The sequence below is a fragment of the Notolepis coatsorum genome, assembly GCF_963971535.1.
Source record: "Notolepis coatsorum genome assembly, chromosome: 18".
Lineage (NCBI taxonomy): Eukaryota > Metazoa > Chordata > Actinopteri > Aulopiformes > Paralepididae > Notolepis > Notolepis coatsorum.
Genome location: NC_140182.1, coordinates 35,378,445 through 35,403,448, shown reverse-complemented (window position 1 = coordinate 35,403,448; position 25,004 = coordinate 35,378,445). Strand labels below are relative to the sequence as shown.

The following is a 25,004-nucleotide window of genomic DNA, read 5'->3' as shown; positions in this document are numbered from 1 at the left end:
TGATACATTGGATATGAAGGATATTTCTCTGGACGTGTGGTAAGAGTAAAATAACAAAATACTGCTAAGTACCTGAAAGCTTGAATACAATAGTGTACTTAAGAAAAAGGGTGGGTATTGGTGTCGGGAGAATGAGTCATGTCATGGGAAGCCATTGCTTTTCTGCATTGTTGACACAAGCAAGCACATCAGATGTCTCTTAATTGAGAAAGAGGTATTATAGGCTATAATGTCTTTGTTCCAAAAATGACCCCGAACAGAAAAAATTATTTATTACTGTTCAGCAAAAGTAACCGATCGGTGCTCTCTCCGTGTGTCGGCCAGTCGAATTTCAGGACTCTGACTCTGTAAATCTGAAGGAAGGGTCATCACATTGGCGTGTAGCGTGACATTGGTGTGGAAACTTTCAGTTCGGCCGACATTGAGTTGAATGGGATGCACCGATCCGATATTGATATCGGATATCGGCCCCGATATCACTAAAATAGCTGGATCGGGTATCGGTAAAAAAAAATAAAGATTCTTTTATATAATATAATAAGAAATAAAATAAGAAATAACAATTCAGTACATTTATATCTATGTGTTAAGTTGTTACATTTAGTTTCACTAAGTTAGGAAAGTAATGTTTTAAGTCAAGCCTGATGTTGCCTTGCACAAAATAATGATCCCAGTCTCTTCCACACAGTGAGGCATACAGTTTATTAATTGAAGAATGGGTATTTACATTTACATTTACATTTAGTCATTTAGCTGACTCTTTTATCTAAAGCAATTTACAAGTTCTGTACGACAAGTCATCAGGAAGGGCACAACTCTATCAGCTGAGTAAAAATGTTCATCAAAGTGTTGAGTGCTACAGTGTAGGTTAGGACAAGTGCATGACAGTAAGGTTAGTTAGGGTTAGATATTTTATTATAATTACTTTTCATTTCAGATAATGGTATGGGTATCGGATCGGTACTCGGTATCGGCCGATACCCAAAGCCAGGTATCGGTATCGCTATCGGGACTGAAAAAGTCGGATCGGTGCATGACATCCATAATGTATATTTCCTCAGATAGCTTGTATATTTAGAATTTTAATACAGGCTTCAATAGAACTGGCACCAAGCAGAGCATAGAGCGCTAGTATTCCGACGTGATGACCCTTCCTTTTATAGTTTCCTTGATTCCTAATCTCCCATTGGCCATATTCACACGGCGGCCATTTTGCTCTCATGTCGTGCTCAGATTGGGATTCCTTCCCACCCCTGTTCACCAGTGTGAATATACTCCGTTGGGTTTGTAACCGTTGTTCTCCTCTTCGTAGCTATTGGATTATGAAGCGGATCAAGGGCACCGTGAGCAGCGGCACAGAGAAGGAGTTTGTGTTGGAGTTCAGGGCCGGGAGCCATGACTGTGTCCTCCGAGTGCCTCTGCAGTTCCCCGTCCAGGAGGGCATCAGCGACCTCCACGGGCGCCTCATGCTGCTGCACAAGATACCCTGCTTTGTGGAGAACGGTGAGCTGCAGGGAGTGTTTAAAGATAAGATAAGATATTCCTTTATGGATCCCCTTGGGGGAAATTCAGGAAAGGTGCTATAGATGTTCATACTAGAGCACCAGCATGTCATTTATTCAATCAGGTGCATTCAACGTAGGGAAATGGGAAGTAGGTAGGGGATACATGTAAACAACAATGTAAATTTTGGACCCACAGTTTAAAAAATGTATTATAAATTAATTTTTTGAGGAAAAGCAATACTTTTATTCTGCACATATCTAAAAGTTCTGTGGATGTATTATTTTATTAACATTATTTACATAAATTACATAGATTAATTAATGACACATTTTTGTATCTATAGCACCTTTAAAGGAACACTTCACTTTCTTTTAAAAAGCCTGGTTTGTCGCAAACTGGGAGTCCTTTAGGTCATCTTTTAGCCCATATTATCCAAAGACTATGATGAAAGCAAGCTTTTGCCTTTTTTTTTTATTAGATGATGACATTTGCAAGCAAACCTTTACTTACTCGGTTATGTTTTTATATTAGTTCATCATTTGCGCCCAGTAGCTCTTTTAATGCGGAAGAGTTCAATAAAAAAAATGCTGTACATTTCTAGAATGTTTGGGATTCTGGGTCATCTGTTGCTGAAACAGATTTGATGTCAATGTGCTCATAGCTCGAGTGTGAAAACCTGGGTTGATTTCCCCTTGACACCGGTTAAAGGAACACGGCAACCTTTTGTTCGGCGCATGGTCCGCACTGGTTAAGAAATGACATTAAGTGGTCTGCTTTGTGGTGTGTGTGTGGATCTCTCCCAGAGCTGAAGGCCGCACTGTCCAGGTTCGTGGAAACGGAGACCATCCGGGACTTTGACAGAGAGGCTGAGCTGGCGTTGCAGAGACTCTCTGTGGGAGAAGTGGACATCAACCAGCTCTCTAACACATGGGCCAAGTCCTACGCAGAGGTATTGACACGTTCCACTGTTTTAATTGGTTCATAGAGGGGTTATTTGTACATTTTAACCCTTTCACTACCACACTATGTTAACCGGTTAACCGTCTGTAGTGTGGTAGTGAAAGGGTTAACCTTCTGTATTGTCACAGTGAAAGGGTTAACCATTTGGTAGTGTGGCAGTGAAAGGGTTAATGGGAAAGTTCACCCGAAATAAAAATGTATAAATACAAAAAACAGCGACATACAATCTTCTTCCTCTTCCCCTGGAGGAGCTATCTATCCATCCAGATAGCTTTGGTGTGACTTGCTGAGGTCTGGCCTTTTCAGCCCTACTGGTATATATATAATAGAGATGTTTTCCGTCACTCACAATGCAATGGAGCTGAATAGCAGATATTTAGTGGAGCTCAAGAGTGCCAGAAACTGACCTTTGAAACAGCCTTCCAGAAACCATGCCGGTTCGCACAAGGTCCTTGAAGTGGTTAGTGCTTGATTTTTTACAAAAAAAAGTCAAGGCCTGGAATTCCTTGAAAACAGCCAATTTATTTAAACAAGGTGCTTAAAAAGTCCTTGGAATTCAAATCAACCATTCGCATTGAAAGTTTTGTTCATCCATGATCAAATTGTTCTGAATCAAGACATTTATTCTTTTAATCTAAGCCCAACTGGATGTTGTTGATAATATAGTGTTGCAATGGATGATAGATGGATGGAGAATAGAACAGGCAAATAATTGGTATGAATGTAGGGATGCGCGTGAGTAATTGATTAATCGATTACTCGCGGCTATGAGAAAACTCAATCTTAAATTATTAATAATCTTTATGATTTTTTTTAATATATATATATATTTTAAATATTTATTTGTACATATTTGTTTCACATGTATGTGTAAGATTATAACGTTTGTTGGTTTCATTAAACATACGCGAATGAACTAAATTAAGTTTTAATTAATTAAAAAAATAAAGTATTATTATTATTTCTTTTAAGTTTTTTTCCCCTCCACGAGTAATACACAATTAACCCATTCTCTGCCACCACTTTGATCATCCTAAACCATTCTCTGCCAGCGCTATTTGTCTATGGAGATGTTCACCTTCTTTGCAGGGCTATAACTTTTTTAATTGTATTGCTAAATTGACATTACTATGGCCCATTCAACATCAATTATCTATCGTTCAGGATGTAGGAACGTTTTACTTTTTCATTCACACATTCATACGAAAATACCGTCTAGAGTATAAATATGTTTTTATCGTTTTCTGCAGTATTTCATAGAACGTGAGATATAGGCATAAATGCATATATTAGATTATCAAATGCAGTTTGATACCGATCCATGCTATATTAAAAATTTAAACTGTACATGGTCCTAAACGTTATGACTGATCATCTGCGGGTGAACGGAGGGGGGGGGGGGGTCGTTTATAATTCCGTGACCGACGTTAAATGATTTATGTAGTATGGGTGATATATTGATCAGAGCAGTTTGTATCGAAAATGATAAAGAAAAACGCTGAAACTCACGTCCGTCTCCTCGTACCGTTGGGCGATGAGAGTGGAACAAACAGATCCCAGTTATGTGGTGGGGATCGAGGCGATCCAGTTCCGGTTTGTATAATACTAATATACGCCCAAATCATGTTGTTTATTGAGTTATGGCAACGATCCATGTCCACGGTGTGTGGATTGAGTCCCGGGACGATAAACGAGTGGCCGGACGGAATTAGGGGACGGACCGAGCTGAAACGGGCATTTCCGGTTTGGCAACTCGCCGATCGGCCACCAGGTGGCGGTATTGAAGCGTTGCAGAGTTGTGATGGCTCCCGCAGCATATGACAAGGCTCCGTGGGTGAAATATGAATTCCATGACGAAAATATGAAATATGACCTTGAAACACGCTGTACAGCGATATTGGCAGACAACGCATGGCGGGCAATATCGCTGAACAGTGATTTTGGCGGGTAATGGGTTAATCGAGTATACCATGCGTTCAATCGATGTGGATTTTTCTTAAAAATGCCCATCCCTAGTATATACATGTAATGAAACACATATGCAGTATATATACACAAGGTAACAATAGTATCTATCTAAGGTACATAAAAAAAATGTCTTTATTAAAATAAATAGAGCTAAGGACAACAACAACAAAAAAGAAAACATAGGAAAACTGAGGGAGATGTAGAGTGGATCCATCTTGCCTGTGGTAGTCAGAACCGGTTTGAGGAAGAATAGCCGCTGTCTACCGCTCAGCGATATTATCTCATCATATAGAACATCACTTTTGTGATGTTAATAAGTTCAATGCATTGACTCTGGACTCTTTAATTATCGTACCGTCGAACAAAATTCAGATCAAACTGTCAACCTAGGCATTGCAGATCAAATATGACTCCAGATCCAGCAATATCATATCAACATCAATATCAAAATAAAACGTTTACGAGAAAGCTGCCATTTGAAGATTTGAAGATCTCTTCACACGCACATACAAGTCGTTATTAACTACGTAGATTGTGCCTGCAATTCTGAATGGCTTGTAAGGAGGGTTGTTGCCATAGCTGATCTGCAGAAACTGCACTATGTATATAATTGACTGTCTGTGTTGAGACAACCCCTCATTATGGAAAACAATGTGAAACACAGGAAAATAATTTTATTTACAATAGGGCCCCTTTAACCCATTCAGTGCCAACCACAAGATTAGTCGGGTTAACTCGCCATGCGTTGAATGCCAAAACCCGAGAAAACTCTGGTTTTAATCGTTGTTTCTTTTATTAGCAATATCCATTCATTTTTCATCCATCCAGCCTGACGTTATCATTGGGAATGGGTCTGAGCTCGAAAAGGGCAAATACCGCCCCCTATCGTCTCCCGGATAGTATTGCACATCATTGGATTGGACTGTGCATAAAAAAAATAAGTCCGGTCCAGGTTTTACTTCTCGGGCATGCAGTATCGTTATAACAGATGGACTGAGGACACTGGATTATGTGTTTTGGTGCTATAACGTTGGATCAATAAACGTGATCAATATTTGGAATGGCGATCAGGAATTGGATTAATCTTTTTGCAGAACATCTGATGTGAGGTAAGGACTCTATTTTACCAGTCTTGGGGTAATCAGATGTTTTTTTCTCCACCATCGCAGCGTGTGTGTGTCTGTGTGTGTGTGTGGGCGTAACGTTAGCCGTATCCACAGCATGGATAATCGATTTTTCAGCCCGCTTCTCTAGCGTGCATAAGTACACATATACTATTGATAATCTAGCGTTTATTTGAAAATGATTCATGAATCAGCCGAAAAATGACAACGTGTTTTGTGTAATCCAGTAAAGGGCTATTATTGCGGAATTTCTCTGGAATTCTCCAAAATCTCCAAAACTATACTCGTATTCAAAACGGTATAAAAATGGAAATGTACCAATGAAAAAACAAGTTGTAACTGAGGGGTACAATTCCCTGACTGTATTGAGAGTATGGTATCATTAAACCACTACTTAGTTATGTACTTTAATTACTGGCCATACAGTACACGGTATATCTGGTGAACACCCACACAAGAATACGGCTTGACAAAGAAAGTTCTATTTAGAGGTATTTATTATTAGAGCAGCAACAATAGGTTACAAATTGAGAATTATGAATTGCGCTTATATGGCGAAGAACACTTAAGTAGGTCAAGAGCGTAAGTCCATGAGCATAATAAGATGGGTATAACTGACGCCACCTGTAGCATAAGAATTACATAAGGAGGGGAGCTCCAGTAGCTCACCACGTACCGCGAGTGCTATTTCAGCGCCGTGGACAACCGTGCTCGTCACGGATCTGGGGCTGAGCGCGTTCGAATCCCGGACGGCAGCCGTGCCTTTCCCAGAGTGTCTTCCCCCCCATCTGAACCCTTTCAGCCTGCCTCTGTCGGTCGAACTTGACCAAGTATAAATGCGATGAAAAAGCGATAAACGCTAAAAGAACCAGCTGACTGGTCAAAGTTTAAAAAAAAAAAGAATTACATAAGGCACACTCGTAGTCAGCTGGAGATACTAAGGGGTTCCCTCCGGTTGTAAGCCAGCAGGGGAGAGGAATGTTCGGGAGCAAAAGTCTGGATCAACGAGGAATAAAGAGACTCCAGATACAGGAGCCAGTGCAATAATCCTTTGGTCCGTAGACAAAGCAACAGCTATACTCCAGTATGCAAGACAGCATGGAGGAAAGCTAGCCAGCCTCTGTGGTCCTAGAGGCGGGCTCGATGGTGCTCCTCACAGGGTAGATCCCACACAGCAGTGGGGTAGATGGTTCTCTGCTCCAGCAGCCACAGTACCAAAGCAATATAATCCAGCCGGAAAAGGCTCTGCATTCGCCGGTGTAGGTTCTCCGGTGTACATATCCAATGGTTCTCGTCTAGGACTCCTCGGAAGGCGGCACGAGTTTAGGCCGCCCAGCCTGGATAAGTGCACTAGCTAGAGTACGACGAACCGGTGGTAATGCTGGTCACTGTAGAACGGTAGCCGCACGATACACTATAAATAATAGACTATTACTTTACAATAGAATAAGTCGAACTCGACGATACAGCGTTAAACTCTGACACTTTAGCTATCTATTCGCACACGGTTCTCAAGGCTCTATTTAGGGGCAAAAGGGGCCCACTTCACGGCACGTTGTATCGTGGTGAAGGCTTCAACGTTTTGGTCTAAGACGTTTAGGATAAGTGCTGCTGTATCCACCTGCGCCGTATTTATACGTAAGGTGAATAATCTAGTGCCAACCTCAGTTCTGTCTCGTATTACTGCGCAAACCTGGACATGTTGAGACATGTCTTAGCGGTAGCTTTGAACTTGCCATTGGGGGTATGGCCGTTGGCGCCTAGGGGTCGCTGTCCAATAGGAGAACGAATATTATGGTCTGGCCTGTACCTAGGTAAAGGGATATTCCGTGTATATATACAAAGAATATACAAGGGATATCAGACGATATACAAATATTATACAATATATCTCAAGTAATAAATATATATATTCGGTTTAATCTGACCCTTTGTAACAGCCGCCTCCTAATTAGTCCGCACCTAATTAGATAAGCAGAGACAGATTAACCGTCTTGTCCACTACTCAATGTCCGTTGTGAGGAGTAGGGCAATTCACAAAGTCAGTGGGTCATGGTCGTCATTAAGGGAGTCAGGGAGCCTTGGCAACTCTATCAGCCTCGCCACGGGTCGGGTGTATGTCCGTCCCTGGACGAGCACTTCTGCCGCTCTGACCTTTCCGTCGGCACCAGTGATCACTTTGCTTACGCGGCCGGCCGGCCACATAGCTCGGGGTAGTGACTGGTCTATGATCATGACGACTGTGCCCTCCGTCAAATTGTCTCTTTCTTTTACCCATTTCTGGCGGGTCTGTAGAGACGGTAGATAGTGGAGGAGGAAACTGTTCCAAAACTTGTCAGCCAATACTTGACTGTACCTCCACATTCTTCGGCCGTTCGCTTCCTCAGGTCTGTACACTGTCTGTGGGAGCGCGGGGTCCAGCCGCCCCATCAAGAGAGTGTTGGGGGTGACTGGGTCGACATCTGCTACATCACTTGAGACGTAACCGAGGGGCTTTGAGTTCAATACTCCCTCGATCTCTGTGAGGACTGTCGTGAGGACTTCTTCCGCCACGGTCTGGGCCCCAAGCACGGCGTACAGGGCTGTCTTTATTGAACGTACTTCTCGTTCCCAGGTTCCCCCGAAGTGAGAGGCGTTCGGGGGTTAAACTGGAAATCAACCTGAGAAGGAGCGAGGTGGGTCTTAAGTTCTGGGCCCATAGCTTGGAAGCTCTCTCTCAGCTCTCTTTCTCCGCCTTTGAAGTTTGTCCCGTGATAAGACAATAATATAGACTGTTTTCCTTTCCGCGCTGTGAATCTCCGGAAGGCCATAAGGAATGAGTCCGTACTCATGGTTGGAAGGAGTTCTATGTGTATCGCTCGGGTGGTCATGCATTTGAATACAATACCCCACCTCTTCTCCGTCCCTCTTCCTTTCTTCACATACAGCGGGCCGAAGCAGTCCATACCGGTGGAGTGAAAGGGCTTGTCGCCGAGTCGGAGGCGACAGGGGGGTAGGTCAGCCATCCTGGGTATACTGGGCTGTGCTCGCCACTTGCGACAGTCTAGACAGGTCCGCTGGAAGCGTCGTACTGCTTCTCTTCCTTGCAGTATCCAATAGCGACGTCTGATCTCAGCGAAGACTCTTTCTGCCCCAGCGTGGTGCACGTCCTCGTCGTATTTCTTTATGATGAGCTCTGTGACCTTGTGTCGGCTGTTGAGAACTATAGGGAACTTGAAGTCATCCGTTAAGTCCGGGGCCCTTCTCAGACGACCACCCACTCTGATGAGATCATGGGCGTCGCGCTCAGGGGCCAAGTGGAGCAGTCTGCTGTCTGACAGGACTCGCTTTGATCCCTGCAGACAGTCTAGCTCGACGGGGAACGAGTCTCTTTGGGCTCGCTGTAGCAGAAGGAGTTCTGCTTCTTCGTAATTAGCTGCATTAATGTCAGTAGTGGAGGGAACCTCAGGGTGGTGCCACAGGAATGTCTTTAACTGCGCACTCTCAAGGGTGGGGCAGTCGTCTATGTTGGGGTCTGTGGGGACTGGTGTGTGCGTCAACCCACAGAACATAGATTTCTTCATCTCTGCCTCCTCTTGACTAGCCTCCCGTGGGGTGGGTTTAGGCCACTCTTCTTCCGGGAGCTTGAGGAACTCGGGACCGTCACTGTAGATATTGTGACGTGTGAGGTCATCCAGGGACATTCCCCGTGTGATGACGTCTGCTGGGTTCTGTTTTGTGTCCACGTACCTCCAGCATGCTGATTCTGTTAACTCTTGGATCTCTGTGATTCTGACTCCCACGAAGACCTTGTATCTACACGAATCAGACTGGATCCATGTGAGTACGGTCATGGAGTCTGACCACAGGATTGTTCTTTGCACCGGGATGGTGAGTTCACGTTGGATTAACGTGGCGAGTTGCGCTCCTACTAGGGCTGCGCAGAGCTCTAGACGCGGGATCGATTGTTGCTTGCGGGGGGCTATCCTTGAACGAGCCAGGATGAAGGCGGTATGTATTTCTCCTCCCTCCTCTCGGGCCCGCAAGTAGGCCACCGAACCGTAGGCTACTTCGGAGGCGTCGCTGAAGACGTGCAGGTCCATCTGGCACGTCTCCAGCCGCACTGTGGGTGGGAAGTAGCTGCGGCGTATGTTGACACCTGGGAGCGAGCTGAGTTCTGTTTCCCACTCTCTCCATGTGGAAGCAAGGTGGTCGGGTATGGGGTCGTCCCTGCCCTGGTCCTTGTCCCACAGCTCTCGCACAATCATTTTTGCCCTGGTGGTGTAAGGTAGAATACATCCCAACGGGTCATATTGTCTGGCGAGTGTTCTGTATACACTCCATCTGGTGGTCGGTAGTGAAATCGACCTTCCCTGCTCCTTGGTCAGGGGTGTGTGTCTATAATGGAGCGAGTCTGTTTTGAAGCGCCAGACTAGTCCTAATGTCATTTCTTGGGCTTCCCCTGGGATGGTCGCCATCCAGGTCTCGCTGCTTGCTGCCTTGTTCTCTGGGGAGAGGCTGCGCAGTACTTGAGGGTCGCTGCTGGCCCACTGCCGGAGATCAAAGCCGCCTTTGATCAGGGAGGCGCGGAGCTTGAGTAGGAGGGCCTCGGCCTCTTCTGGCGTCGAGACACTTTGCAGACAGTTGTCCACGTAGAAACTCTTCTCTACACTTTGTCGGACCTCCTCGTCGGCTGCTGGGTCCTCTGCGACATGTTTTTGCAGTGCGAACGTAGCACAGCATGGGCTGCATGTGGTTCCGAAAGGGAGGACTTCCCATTGATAGATGGATGGTTGCTCATCCCCGATCCTCTCTCTCCATAAGAACCGCAGCAGGGGCTTGTCCTCTTCCACTAGTCGCACCTGCAGGAACATCCCTTTGATGTCGCCGCTGATGGCCACCTTGTTCTGGCGGAAACGTAGCAACACGCCTAGTAGAGAGGGGCCGAGTGTTGGACCGGGCAAGAGTTCTCTATTCAGATTTTGTAATCCGATCTGGTAGCTGCAGTTAAACACAATACGATCCTTGCCGTTGTGGTGGACCTTGTGGTGGGGCACGTACCATGATTCAGTCGTCTGATCGGCCTCTTGAATGTCAATTTTCTTTATGTGTCCCGCTGTGATTAGCTTGTCAATCTCAGCGTGGTACACAGTGGCTTGAGCGGGGTCTCTGGCTAGGCGCCGCTCGGTGTTCAGTAGATATCGCTCCGTCGCTTCTTTTGAGGCGTGGAAGGTGGGCATACCCTCTCGCCTCAAGAGTGGAGTTGCGTATCTCATCACTCCATTGACCTCGACTCTCTTTGTCCTCTGCTCGAGGAGGGCTATGGCATAGATGTCTTCCTTGGAACGAATGTGTTTCTTTTCGTTCTTAAAGGGCATTGTCTCTAGTGTCCATAGCCTCTCGACGTGCTGTAAGAGGGTGGTGTCTTCTTCTGTCACTCTGGAGTGGAGGCAGCGAGTGGCTGCTGGTCGGTTGGGAGACCTGGAGAGGGGGCCTTGTAGTGTCCATCCTAGGCGGGTCTCGACTGCTGCTGGACAGCCTCTGGGCCCGATGTGGACCCGGTCCGTTGGGACGATGAGGTGTGCGTGGTCGGATCCTATGAGCAGGGTCGGGGTGGCGCCGTCGATGAGCGGTATAGGTAGTTTATGCAGGTGCACGTATTTTTCCATCAGCTTGGGGATGGGGTAGGTGTACCGCGACAGGCCTATGTCTTGGCTGGTGAAAGCGTTAGTGATCCTATACCGCCTCTCTGGCTGCCCGCTTGCTGCGATAGTGAAGGAGACGTTTTCACCCTTTATTGTCTTCAGGTCTCTTCTTATAGTACGAATTGTCATCGTTTCTTCGCTCCCCCGCAGACCCAGCTGGGCTGCAGCGGATGCGAGGAGGAGAGTCTTTTCTGACCCGTCGTCAAGGACGGCGTAAGTGTCCATGACCTTGTCCTCGTAGCTTAATGTCACTCGGACCACTTTCAAGAGCACTCGGGAGCTCCCGCTGCTGGCGGGGTCAATATACATGACGCTTACTCTGGTGCTGCTTGGGGGTGCGAGTTTCTTCCTGTTGCTGTCATGCAAGACGTCCAAGTGGGCGCCGTCACACCGGCTGCACCTCTTCTTCAAGCGGCACTCGGCTGCCATATGGCTGCGCGCACAGCGGTAACAGCGGCGGTTGGACTTTATCCATTGACTCACCTCGTCGGCGGTCATCTTCTTGAAAGTATCACATTGTGACAGCCAATGTTCTTTCTCGCAGTACTGGCATACAATCTTCCACTTCTCTTTCGTCGAGGGGGTGTTGTGGTTCTTGTTCCGCGGTACTGATTCGGCTTGGTGCATGACGGTCACCAGCCTGCGGTTATCGTTGGATCTCAGAGGTCCATCTCTAGGGCTTGGTCCACTCCGCACGAACTTATCCAGTCGTAGGCTGCTGACTTCTCTCGCGAGGAAGTCGGCCAGGTCTAGGAGGGATGGCTCGGGACCGTCGGGATCACGGTGGTCTCTTTGCCGCCTGAAGCGCTCTTGTCGGGCTGGAGGGAGCTTCTCTAATATCCTTTCTACATTAGAGTTAGCATACAGTTCGTTTCTACCCTTTTCCTTTTGGGACCCCAGCATCCCTACCAGGGATTGTACCTTGATAGAGAGGTCATCCAATGAGCGATTGTCTGTGGCTGGGGGGAGACGGTCAATATTCCTTATCTCTTGTATCACGTAGTCCCATATGCGTCCATAACGCTGGTCGAGGGCTACTAGAGCCGCGGTGTATGGGGTACTTGAGTTGGAATATGCCAGCGCTATATTATGCGCTCTGGGCACCTTCAGGTGCTTGAGGAGGATAGCATATTTGTACGACTCATCAGGGACGTCGGACATCATAGTCTCTAAGCACATCCGTAATTCCGTGTACTGTGCTCTGTCCTCGTGCGTAAAATCCGGGAACGTCGGTGTGCCAAGGTACGATGCCATGGATGGCTGGCACATCGGTGAGCGTTGGGGGAGAGGCCTCCTGGGCGAGTCTCCCCGTACGTGTCGTCGTGGGCTGGTACTTGGTGGGTACCAAAGCCCGGGTACCCAGGTGCTGTTCCTCGGGGCTGGCTGTGCGTCAAACTCACCCCTGAGTTGAGTCGGGGGTCTGTAGCGCAGGGCCTCGGGGGTAAAGTCTGGGCTGTACTGGACTTCCTGGTCCTGTGGAGTACGATGCTGCTGGTGGGCTTGACCTTCCTCCTCTTCCTCTTCCTCTGCTAGGTCTTCTAGATCTTGAAGTCGTCTATTCAGTCTCTCGGCGGCATAGGCCGGTTCTTCCCGGTTGCTGGGTCTCGCATGGACCGGTCGGGAAGGGGGTTCGGAGATGTGGATAGGCTCTTTCTGTTGGCCGGGCTCCGGGTCACTTGGTCGGGTAGGGGAAGGTGCCCTAGACCCTTGTCGTGACGATGCCCTGGAGCTCCGTGCGGAGAGAGGGGGTGTCACCCTGGCAATCAATTGCTCCATTATCTGTGCTTGTAGCCGGTCGCGCTCTGCTTCGCGCTTGATGTGAGCGAGGTCGCGCTCTGCTTCGCGCTGGGCTTGGGCTGCGTCGCGCTGTGCATTGGCGGCGTCGCGCTGTGCATCGGCGGCGGCGCGCTGGGCATCGGCGCGGTCTCTTTCAATATTCTCTTCCGTCTGGAGGCATCTGGTCTCCAGGCGTATGCGGTCGTCTTCACTCCTTTGCTGCGCCTGGAAGCGCTCTCGCTGGGTTGCAGAGTGTTCGCGTTCACTAAGGGCTTGCGCTTGGAGTTGCGCGTGAAGGCGCTCTCTTTGGTCTGCAGATTGTTCGCGCTCACTCAGTTGTTGAGCCTGCAGGCGTTCTCTTTCCATGGTAGAGTGTTCGCGCTCACTTAGCTGTTGCGCCCGGAGGCGCTCTTGTTCCATGGAAGAATGTTCGCGCTCGCTAAGCGTCTGTGCTTGGAGTCGATCGCGTTCAGTGGAGGCTGCCAGGGTGGCGATGAATGCCTGCGCCAGCATCTTGTCCGCTTCGCTGATGGAGGTGATCGGCTTCTGACAGTGCTCGTTGGAGATCCGTTCTCCTGGCGCGCTCCGAGGAGGTCTATCTCCTGGGCGCGCTTCTCTTCTGGTAGTGGGTCGGGTTCCGTCCCTGGAGCGCTTTCTTTATCCTGGAGCTCTCCGGGGACCGTCCCGTTGACGTTGTCGGGGGGTATAGTCATGTCATGTCCCTCCTGGTCCCCCCTGTGAGCTTGGTCAGTTACGTTAGAACCCACTAGGGTCTCTACTGGCAAGGTCGCCTGGTCGTTAGGGTTTGACATGCTTTTACTATCCGCTTTTTCCGCATTTAACGTCTGTATAAAGCTAGGTATTAGACTGGCAGTGTAGTCCTCTAGGTAAGGAGGTGGCTGACGTCTGCGCTGCGGGCGTTCTAGCTTAGGAGAGCCGTTTGTGGAGTGTTCACCGCTGGCCATGGTTAATATCAATATTATATTTAGATATTACACTGATATTTATCCGGCTCGAAGGACCAATTGTAACTGAGGGGTACAATTCCCTGACTGTATTGAGAGTATGGTATCATTAAACCACTACTTAGTTATGTACTTTAATTACTGGCCATACAGTACACGGTATATCTGGTGAACACCCACACAAGAATACGGCTTGACAAAGAAAGTTCTATTTAGAGGTATTTATTATTAGAGCAGCAACAATAGGTTACAAATTGAGAATTATGAATTGCGCTTATATGGCGAAGAACACTTAAGTAGGTCAAGAGCGTAAGTCCATGAGCATAATAAGATGGGTATAACTGACGCCACCTGTAGCATAAGAATTACATAAGGCACACTCGTAGTCAGCTGGAGATACTAAGGGGTTCCCTCCGGTTGTAAGCCAGCAGGGGAGAGGAATGTTCGGGAGCAAAAGTCTGGATCAACGAGGAATAAAGAGACTCCAGATACAGGAGCCAGTGCAATAATCCTTTGGTCCGTAGACAAAGCAACAGCTATACTCCAGTATGCAAGACAGCATGGAGGAAAGCTAGCCAGCCTCTGTGGTCCTAGAGGCGGGCTCGATGGTGCTCCTCACAGGGTAGATCCCACACAGCAGTGGGGTAGACGGTTCTCTGCTCCAGCAGCCACAGTACCAAAGCAATATAATCCAGCCGGAAAAGGCTCTGCATTCGCCGGTGTAGGTTCTCCGGTGTACATATCCAACAGTTCTCGTCTAGGACTCCTCGGAAGGCGGCACGAGTTTAGGCCGCCCAGCCTGGATAAGTGCACTAGCTAGAGTACGACGAACCGGTGGTAATGCTGGTCACTGTAGAACGGTAGCCGCACGATACACTATAAATAATAGACTATTACTTTACAATAGAATAAGTCGAACTCGACGATACAGCGTTAAACTCTGACACTTTAGCTATCTATTCGCACGCGGTTCTCAAGGCTCTATTTAGGGGCAAAAGGGGCCCACTTCACGGCACGTTGTATCGTGGTGAAGGCTTCAACGTTTTGGTCTAAGACGTTTAGGATAAGTGCTGCTGTATCCACCTGCGCCGTATTTATACGTAAGGTGAATAATCTAGTGCCAACCTCAGTTCTGTCTCGTATTACTGCGCAAACCTGGACATGTTGAGACATGTCTTAGCGGTAGCTTTGAACTTGCCATTGGGGGTATGGCCGTTGGCGCCTAGGGGTCGCTGTCCAATAGGAGAACGAATATTATGGTCTGGCCTGTACCTAGGTAAAGGGATATTCCGTGTATATATACAAAGAATATACAAGGGATATCAGACGATATACAAATATTATACAATATATCTCAAGTAATAAATATATATATTCGGTTTAATCTGACCCTTTGTAACACAAGTCATTGATAAGTGAGGGGTGTTTTAGACCCATAGCCATAATTTAAGATATAGTTTAGGCGTTCGCAAATTTCCCCGACCTCCCATTGACTTCCTTACTGGCACGCTAGCCCTAATATGGTCAAAGGGCCGTGGCTCTGAATAAGTTAATATTTCTGTGGAAACGTGGCAGAATCTGGGAAGTGTCCTTGAGTGCCATCAATGTTGATTTAGCCATGGATCATTAGAGTAATTTATTCACAAATGGTGCACTAGCACATCGAATTGACTATTCATGAAGTCTGGGGAGAGAAACAAAACACATTAGATTAGCCTATTTGTAAAGTTCACCGTCTACCTGATTTCTTTTGCACGGCTACTCTTTGATGATTTCCCTCCTAATGATCCAATACGATGCAGAGTGTTGCAATTCTTTCTGAGAGAGGAGTCATTCTTTTTTACATTGGTTTAACCAAAAAGAGGCCTGGTCTACTGAGATGGTGTAGACGACCTTATGGGTTTTCAAATTAAATTGTGGGACGACTCCCCACGGAAACGGATTATCTTCCATATTTCATCTTTCAAGAAGGTCAACACCATCATCTGCTTTTGCACTTCAAAGTGTAAGAGTTTTACATTTTGCTGTCACTCACAGGCTTATAAAAAGACCGGGGCTGCCCCCAGCTTGTGCTATAAAGCCCCCTTTGGCCCACTGGTGGGGAGCGTTCAAGATAAACCATTAAGGTTTTACTGCACAGGCACAGAAATACTCATGGAAGCTGTCCAGTGTGTCGCTGTGTTCTAAATCCAAGTGTCCGTCATGTTTGTAGCATAAAGATTCCTGGGCCCTGTATAAATAGATACTATTCTATAGCCGTTTCTAAATATGGCCCAGGAACACGTATGAGGTCTGAGCTTTCATCCCATGCTGTGTAGACTCCTTGATGATGCCACATAGAACTTGATTTAGTTCATATTGGATGTCAAGGTATTGCAGGCAGTAATTAAGAGTTTGCCTCTGACATCATGTTGCCCTAGGCTTCATATTTTCAAGAAATCAATAAAATGTTCATCAATTATGACTAGAAGGTCACACACACCGAAGGTCCTTGTTGAAATTATTTAGTACCATATTAATATTTCAAGTTCAAGTTCAAGTTTCTTTAATAGTTGTCATACAGAAGTACAGAATACTTTTATACAAAATGCTTCTTACTGTTACGCTCCAGAGACTGTGCAAGACAAGATAAGTACTGTTTTAAAAGATAATCTTGTAAATATTTTGACTAAGGAATCTGCAAATGATGGACTGTTGAGTTAAATGAAAAAATAATACCAATACATTTCTACTAAGTAGTCGTATGCACTTAATTTGATTGTCTGTGACATAATAGTTGTTCAAATAGAACTCAAATCACATTGTTGTCTATATGAAAAGTCAGCTGTGTGTGTGTGTGTGTCACAGAAGTGCATCACCAAGGTGTAATGGGAAGTAAATGGGCGGGAAAAAAGGCAAGACAAGAAAGTGTGAAAAGAAAGAAAGAGACTGAGAGAAGTAGAGAAAGGACACACACAGACACACAGACGATATTGTCTGGGCACCACTGGAAAAAAAAGTCAAGACAAAAGCATCAGCTGCTTGACAACAACCTGTCACATGACTGGTGCCACAGTGACGATGCTAATATATGCTATGCTAGCAAGCCCTCCTGTCAATAACGTTGTCTACGGTTGACAAACACTGAATGATCTGACAGTATATTTCACAACACGATTGGCTAACTATCCACATCTCGCTGTCCACAGCTAGAAATACTGTGGTTGCATTGTCACCAGGGGGTGCGTAGCGACCCCATAATTCTATTGATATATCATTATTTATGTATTAATTCTGTGTTTTTTGGTCTTCCCGTTGTTGAGACTCATGCACTCTCGAATACAAAATTGTATTCATTGTAGCCTAATTTGAAGTATATACCATATTCCCGTCACGTCTGGGAACAACCGCTTCCATAGAAAGGAAGTAATGATTGGATGCTTTCTTTTTTAATTATTTTATTTTGCGCTTTCTGTATTTTTCACCCATCACAATTTAGCCGCTATGCCAATTTCCTTCCTGGTCGCTGTGTGCATTGCCCCACTTGTCGGCCTGGGGAGGGTGTAGATTAGAACTACCACTTGCCTCCTCCGATATATGTGGAGTCGCCAGCCGCTTCTTTTCACCCGACAGCGAGGAGTTTCACTGGGGGAACGTAACGCGTGCGGAGGTTCACCCTATTTCCCCCAGAACCCCTCCCTGCTGCACAGGGCGCCACGACCGACCAGTAGCAGTCACAGTCTACAACGACCAGGACGCCTAAATATTAAAGGCAACCAACTTGTGTCTAGCCACGCCCAACTTGCGTCTAGCCATGCCCCCGCGGCGACGCGGCAGCATTATGTAGCAGTAATCCCCCCTTTTTTACCATCGACAACTAGCTCAACTGGCAGCGCTGCCTTGCTGTGGATCCTGCGGTCAGTTGGTGACAAGTTCGATTCCCTTCATTTTTAATTTTTTTTTTTAACATGCATTCTTTCGCCGGTTAAGTTTAGGCATGTTAACTTTAAGCATTGTTTTCGGAGTTGGTTAAGGTTAAGGTTAGGCATTGTTTCGGAGTTGGTTAAGGTTAGAAGGGTTAAGTTTAGGCACTGTTAAGGAGCTGGTTAAGGTTAGAGTTTGTCTTAGAGAATGGCAATAGACAGCCTATTTCAATAGACAGCCTATTTCCGCGCTGCAGCTCTCTCGTGCTGCCGCGGTCACATGGGCGTAGTGGCCAATCAGAGAAACGCTAAACACAAGTTGGTTGCCGAAAATATTCACGCGACCAGGACACATACCCCACCTCATGTATTAGTAGGGACGACTGACAAAGCCGGAGGTACCGCTGACAGCTGGATTCGATCCCAGAGTCTCTGCGGTGGTAGGCGAGGATTGGAGGGCTGCAACGATTAGTCGACATAATCGACGATGTCGATTATGAAAAATCGTCGACGAGATATTGTTGCGTCGATTAGTCATTAACACTTTGGCTGCCTAAGGTTAAATTCATGATATACCATAGATTGCCAGCGCTATTTGTCTATGGAGAAAGTCCCCTTCTTTGCAGGGCTATAACTTTTTAAATTCTATTGCTACATTGCCATTATTAGGGCCCATTCAAAGTCCTATATGTATTGTTCATTGTGTAGTAACGTTAAACTTTTTCATTCACATATTCATAGTAAAGTATGGTCTAATGCAGGGGTGGGCAACTTTGTATATGGTGAGGGCCACAAAATGTCCACAATCAATCTGGGGGGCCGCATTGTTTATCGGCAGTCCCGCCAGTAGTACCCCATCACTCAAATAGCCCTAATAGTCACAAGGTATATAAACAATTATAATTTGTTGTAACTTTGTTTTTATTCCATTTCAAATGCATTTAGTAATGCAATTTCAACTTTATGAATTTATAAACAGCTGAATTTAAAAGTATTGCTGTGTAACCCCAAATATATACAAAAATGATCAATTATAATTAAGGCTTCTAATAAAATAAATGTATGAACTTAAAGCCCACTGCTCAACAAACACAAAGCAGCATTCCTGCTGCATTTCACTACAACAGTCAATCAAAAGTGCAATAATAAATGATTTTGTTAAATGTATAAACTTTTATCCTGCTACTAAACAAAACATTATAACACTGAAATGCATGTTATGGATATGAAGCACTCAGGAATGTTTTGTTTAGTAGCAGGATAAAAGTGTATACATTTAACAAAATCATTTATTATTGCACTTTTGATTTACTGTTGTAGTGAAATGCAGCAGGAATGCTGCTTTGTGTTTGTGTTATTAGTGTTATCTGAACACTACAAAAGTAAACAAGTAAAGTGCAAGTAAAGTAAAGTGCAATACTACATGCCTCCCATTGACCCTTTATCAAACTGGCATGACATTCACCCTCGCCCCACAGTGGGTCAATAATGGTTATAATAATAATAATAATAATAATAATAATAATAATAATAATAATAATAATAATAATAATAATGGTCCCCTCTCTACACCTCTCCATCACCCCCCCCCCTCTCTACACCTCTTCATCATCTCTCCCCCCCCTCTCTACACCTCTTCATCATCTCCTTCCCCCCCTCTACACCTCTTCATCATCTCCTCCTCCCCCCTGTCTTTAATGAGACACTTGTGGTCTCTCCATTTGGCGCACAATAGCAGGAATGCCAACTTCAATGTTTGTGCATGCAATCTGCATCAGATGAAATAATGTTTCATCCGACAGCCTGTTTCTCTCCTTTGACTTGATGTGCTTCATGTTTGAGAAATTGCTCTCACATATGTATGTGCTCCCAAACATACTGGCCATAGAGAGGGCAAAGTTCCTGAGGAGTGGGAAGCGGGGCTCAGGTAGCAGTTTCCAAAACGAAATTCCCCTCTCATTTATCTTTGCTTGCAAAAAAGGATCTGACTGTAGCTCGCACAGTTCAAGCTGCAACGGTGGGGGCTGCTCTGACACCGTAGCGGTGAGGGGGCCGGAAAACAGCGCTATCCGTGACTGCATGCCATTGAAATCTTCAAACCGATCATTGAATTGCATTTGCAGTGTTTCAATGTCGCTCCTGTACTTTCCGAAGGCTCAGCCATCGGATTTCTGTGTGTAGCTGCAAGTCGCCATAATCAGTGTCCATCTCTTCCAAAAAGGAGACAAACTTTCTATGGTTTAGTGACCTGTTGCCTCTACGAATTAGATTGGTAACCTTGGTAACCAAATCCATAACATGGCTGTAGTCAAGCTTCTTGGCACAGAGAGCCTCCTATATCAGATAAAAAAAAAAAAAAAAAAAACGATTTAACGACTCTCGCATATAATTTGACTACACTCGACTCGCATTGGTCATTATAGTGACCCACAATAGATGGAAATTATGTTAGCGAACTTACCTGATGTATAATGCAGTGCAGCATTGGACACTCAACGCCACTCTGCCTTAGAAGCCCGGCGAATCCTGTGCGTTTTCCTTTCATTGCCGGTGCTCCATCGGTAACAACAGCCGACAGTTTATCAAAACCCCCATATTGCTGCACGGCACTTTCAACAGCGTTTCATATGTCCACACTAGGGCTGACCCCTATTAGTCAAATAGTCGACTAATCGATCGAAAGGAGCCATAGTCGACTGCCAACTCTTCTTAGTCGAATACAATAAAAAAAATAAAAAAATTAAAATTAAAATTAAAAAATTAAAAACTAATTTTTTTAATATTGGCCTGGGGCCGCATGGAACGTCGGTGAGGGCCGCATGCGGCCCGCGGGCCGCCAGTTGCCCCTCCCTGGTCTAATGTATAAGTATGTTTTCATCTCTTTCTGCAGCTTTCTCCAGAACGTGATATATAGCCCCAAATGCATTATATTGATGATGAAATACAGTTTGATGGCAATCAGCGCGATATAAAAAAATCCAACTAGACGTAGAGCTGCCGCGATAACCGCATTACCGCGGTATCGCTGTTGCATCACGCTCACCGCAGAGTTAGGCTGAATACCGCGTCACCGCTGTTTTTTATCATAATAATAAAGTTGGCTTGCGGCTTGCGGCTCTGCAGATATACCCTACTCGGTTCCAAGCGACCCTATTGGTCCAGCCTGGCTCTGCGGCTCTGCAGATACCCCCTACTCGACGCCTCTGAACGAAAACAGAACGCCGCCATCTTTACTGCCTCGCTAAGGATGCATTTCATTCAGGATTTGTTTGCGACAGAACCAAGTGCAATAAACAAAAAAGAATGGATTCACTGTGTATTCTGCCTTATTTATTGATGAAACAAAACCGACATCAACCCAATTTACCACCGAGCGGAGAGTTTAGTGTCACAACAAGATCGCTGATGTGTTAAGTTTGTTGTTGTTATCCGATATACACGAGAGGTAACGTTAAACCCGGGTTTGCTTGGTAGAATACACAATGAGAGGTAACGTTAGCTTTGGCAGAATAGACGCAACGAGAGTCTGGTTAATGTTGTTATTGATTGATTGATTGAAACTGTGTTAAACTCTGGCTTGCTGCAAGCCCTCGGACATCTATGCCCACGGAGCTTTCAGTGTACACAAGCGAGCGGCGGCGGCCCCGCCTGCATCCCCATTCCCCAAACGGAGTAGTACCTGGCTGCAGTGGAAAAGGAACGAAGTACCAGGTGCCTAAAGCGGGTCGAGTCGAGTAGGTAATATGCAGTGGAAAAGCGCCATTAGACTAGAGGCAGGCTATAAGAGTAGACTACAAAAAAAAAAAAAATGCATTCAAATTTTTTTTTTTTTTTGTGCGCACTGTGCGGTAATTACCGCGGCGGTAGGAAATATTGCGCAAATTCGTGCGGTAAGGAAAATATCAATACCGCGGCAGCTCTAACTAGACGTACTTCTAGAAGTTACTACACGTCATCTGATGTTGACCGGATGGGCGAGGGGGCGTTTATAATTCCGTGGGCAGCGTTATACCAATCATCTAATGTGGGTCAAATGTTGATAATAGCAGTTAGTATCGAAGACGGTAACGTTACACGCTGAAACTCACCCCAGTCTCCGCGCGCCGTTGGGCGATCATCGTAGAGTAGAAATTCTATCATTATGGGATGGCGATTTACCCGGTCCATCTCCAGCTTGTATAATGGTATATACGTCCAAATCATGTTGTTTATCGAGTTATTGGCAATCGATCGCTATGTAGCGTGACGAGCCAGAGTCCCGGAACCTATAGCGAGTGGCCGGAAGCAATACGGACGTCTAGCACAACCTCTATGGCACATCCTGTTTAAGCGATTGCGCCGATCGGCCACCAGATGGCGCTCCTGAACCGCCAGAGAGCTTAGTGGGTCCTGCTGGTGGATCTCAGGCCAGCGGAGGGGACATATGAATCCGATCGCAGATTTTTGAAATATTGATATAAGGACGACGTAAAGCGTCCTCCGGCAACTTGAGCATGGCCGGGAATGACGTCTAAAGACGGTTCCCGGCACCCAAAGTGTTAAAAAAAAAATATAATTTTTTTTTTTTTTTTTGCACTACCTATCTTTGTGAAAGTGGCTTCTCAGCTCTGGTCCAGCCAGCTGAAGACTTCTTAGCTTAACATAACAGACTGACAGTAAGTTTGGGGGAACTAATGGGATAACTGGGGATGTTGTTTGGTCCTGACAAGAGTCTCAAAGCAACTCTGGGGTCATGCTCAATGTCCAATCTGTTCCTCTGCTCTGTCTTCAGCTGGACCAGAGCTGAGAAGCCACTTTCACAAAGATAGGTAGTGAAAAAAAAAAATTATATATATATATATTTTTTTTATAAATATAATAGTTTTTCGATTAGTCGACTAATCGAAAAAATAATCGACAGATTAATCGACTACCAAAATAGTCATTGCAGCCCTAATTGGATGCTTTGACGTTGTTGTGATCTTCTCCTTCTGTCACCATGCAGACCACGTTGGAGCACGCACGGCCTGAGGAGCCCAGCTGGGACGAGGACTTTGCTGACGTTTACCACGAGCTGATCCACTCCCCCGCCTCGGACACGCTGCTCAACCTGGAGCACAACTACTTCGTCAGCATCTCGGAGCTCATCAGCGAGAGAGACATGGAGCTCAAGAAGCTGCAGGAGAGGTCGGTCATGATTAGGACGGTTGAAAAGAATGCCTGCGTAGCTCAAGGTTGGGTGCTAGCAGTGGTGGTGAAGGAGGCAATTTCCACCCTACATTGTGGGGAGCGCTTTTAGTGTCTAGAAAAGCGCTATATAAATGTAGTGATCATTCATTCATAACGACAGCTGACATTCGTCTTTTATATTGCAAGTACCGCTAAACGAACGATAACGCTTGAGTGCAAGTTGATAGAAACCCCCTATAAATGAAAACTCCTTTCACTTTAGCCATGTAGGGGAAGGTGAGCACAGAGACAGTGGATGAATGTCACTGAGCAGTGGTTTATGGTGAACGGGTTACATCCTTTGGCAACAGTTGTCTCCTTCCTCAGGTACTAGCTACAGTAAGCAGAATGCCCAGTCTCCACAGCAATATTCATTCATTTAATAAGCCTCCTTTGATATTTTCTCGTCATAACGCATCAGAAACAGATAACAGTAATTAGTTATAGACTACCTCAAATTAAAAGAAAAAGATACCTTTGTGTCATGGTTCACAATTTACTGACTATAACCTGTATATGCTAAGAATAAAAGGTAGACTAGTTCTTGTTGTTATTTAATTTCCTCCCCCACATGAATATTGAAATCGGAATCGAGATTCAATGAGAACTGGATTCGATAAGCAGAATCAGAACGGGAATCAATAAAATCCACAATACCTAACCTTTATACTTTAGCAAATATTGACATTATCTATCATTTTCTGTCCTCAGACAAGCAGCGGAAATGAAGAAAGTGATGCAGGAGCTGGGAAACACCTTCAGTGACCAGGATGTCAACGCAGTAGCCTCTCAGCACTTCGATGCACAGCAGGTCAGTAACATCCAACTACCTACTGTAATCTAAGGCCATGGTTACACTGGGGAATACAGCAACGTTTTTGTTGCTGAATGATTACGTTTGCTGTCCAAGTTAAAAAGAAACGCCGTTTTGGCAGGAAAACGCGTTGTCCTACTGGCAACGCTGAAAAGGTGTTTCCGTTTTGGATACTTGTCAAAACTCGCCGACAATGGTGCCATGTAATCTGCGTGAGCCGGATACGGAGCCGTTGTTGCTCAACACTCATGCACAGTAGAGACCTGCACGGTTATTTCCAGTGTTTACAGCAGAGCTCTCCCAAGTAGCTGCGGCTACCATGTGTTGTCAAGTTATTGTTATAAGGAGCCCAGTCCAAGCTACAACAGTATGCATTCCCTTAACAATTGTTTGTATTGAGCTGTATTGTATTGTACCCATTCTGCAATCTGTTAAATAAAGTTTACGTCCATTCATTCTGCTAGCATTAACGTTACCAAGCTGCTAGCCACAATGCTATACTGTTATAATGGTATATCCCAATCACGTTAGCACGTAAGCTAACAAAATCGGCGACGATCTTGTGTTGATGTTAGTTTTGTTTCATCAACAAATGAGAGGCAGAACACACAGTGAATGTATCCGTTTTGTTTATTGCACTTTTATTGCACTTTCTTTGCTGAAAAATAAATGCTACGTTGGCTAAATGGCTCACGCGAGGCATTTAAAGATGGTGGATTGTTGATTTTGAGCAGGAAGTGTATTGGCACATTCAACCTTTACTGATTGGTTGAAAATGGCCTTCATGTTTGAACTACATCGCCACCTACTGCCACCTACTGCTTTGGCATTGTACTACATGTATATACATCACTGTGCTCAGGAGGCAAAAACTATGTCTAACTTGCCTGCCATTACGTTGCGTTCTGAAAAGCGAAACTGACCCTGAAAACGAAATGAAAACTGGCCATAGTGTAACCGCAGCCTAACTATACAGGAGGGAATCTCTGTCTGCGTGGGTGCGTGTCTGCGGCGCGCATATCTCGAGAACCGCCCATCCGATCGACTTCACGCTCAGTGGGTGTATTGCTAAGGAACCAAGGGAGTGTGGTGTTCAG

The 25,004-nt window shown here is 45.7% G+C and overlaps 1 protein-coding gene across 2 annotated transcripts in view; it reads left to right on the top strand.

Annotated features, from left to right (window-relative positions):
- The window catches only part of ferry3 (FERRY endosomal RAB5 effector complex subunit 3), a 79,466-nt gene that overhangs the window by 6,390 nt on the left and 48,072 nt on the right, over positions 1-25,004 (top strand). For both annotated transcript variants that reach the window (XM_084334399.1, XM_084334398.1), the window contains exons 2-5: positions 1,313-1,503; positions 2,310-2,455; positions 22,870-23,051; positions 23,805-23,904. In XM_084334399.1, the coding sequence (XP_084190525.1) occupies positions 1,323-1,503; positions 2,310-2,455; positions 22,870-23,051; positions 23,805-23,904 (609 nt within the window). In that variant the 5' untranslated portion in view covers positions 1,313-1,322. The remainder of the gene's footprint in view (positions 1-1,312; positions 1,504-2,309; positions 2,456-22,869; positions 23,052-23,804; positions 23,905-25,004) is intronic.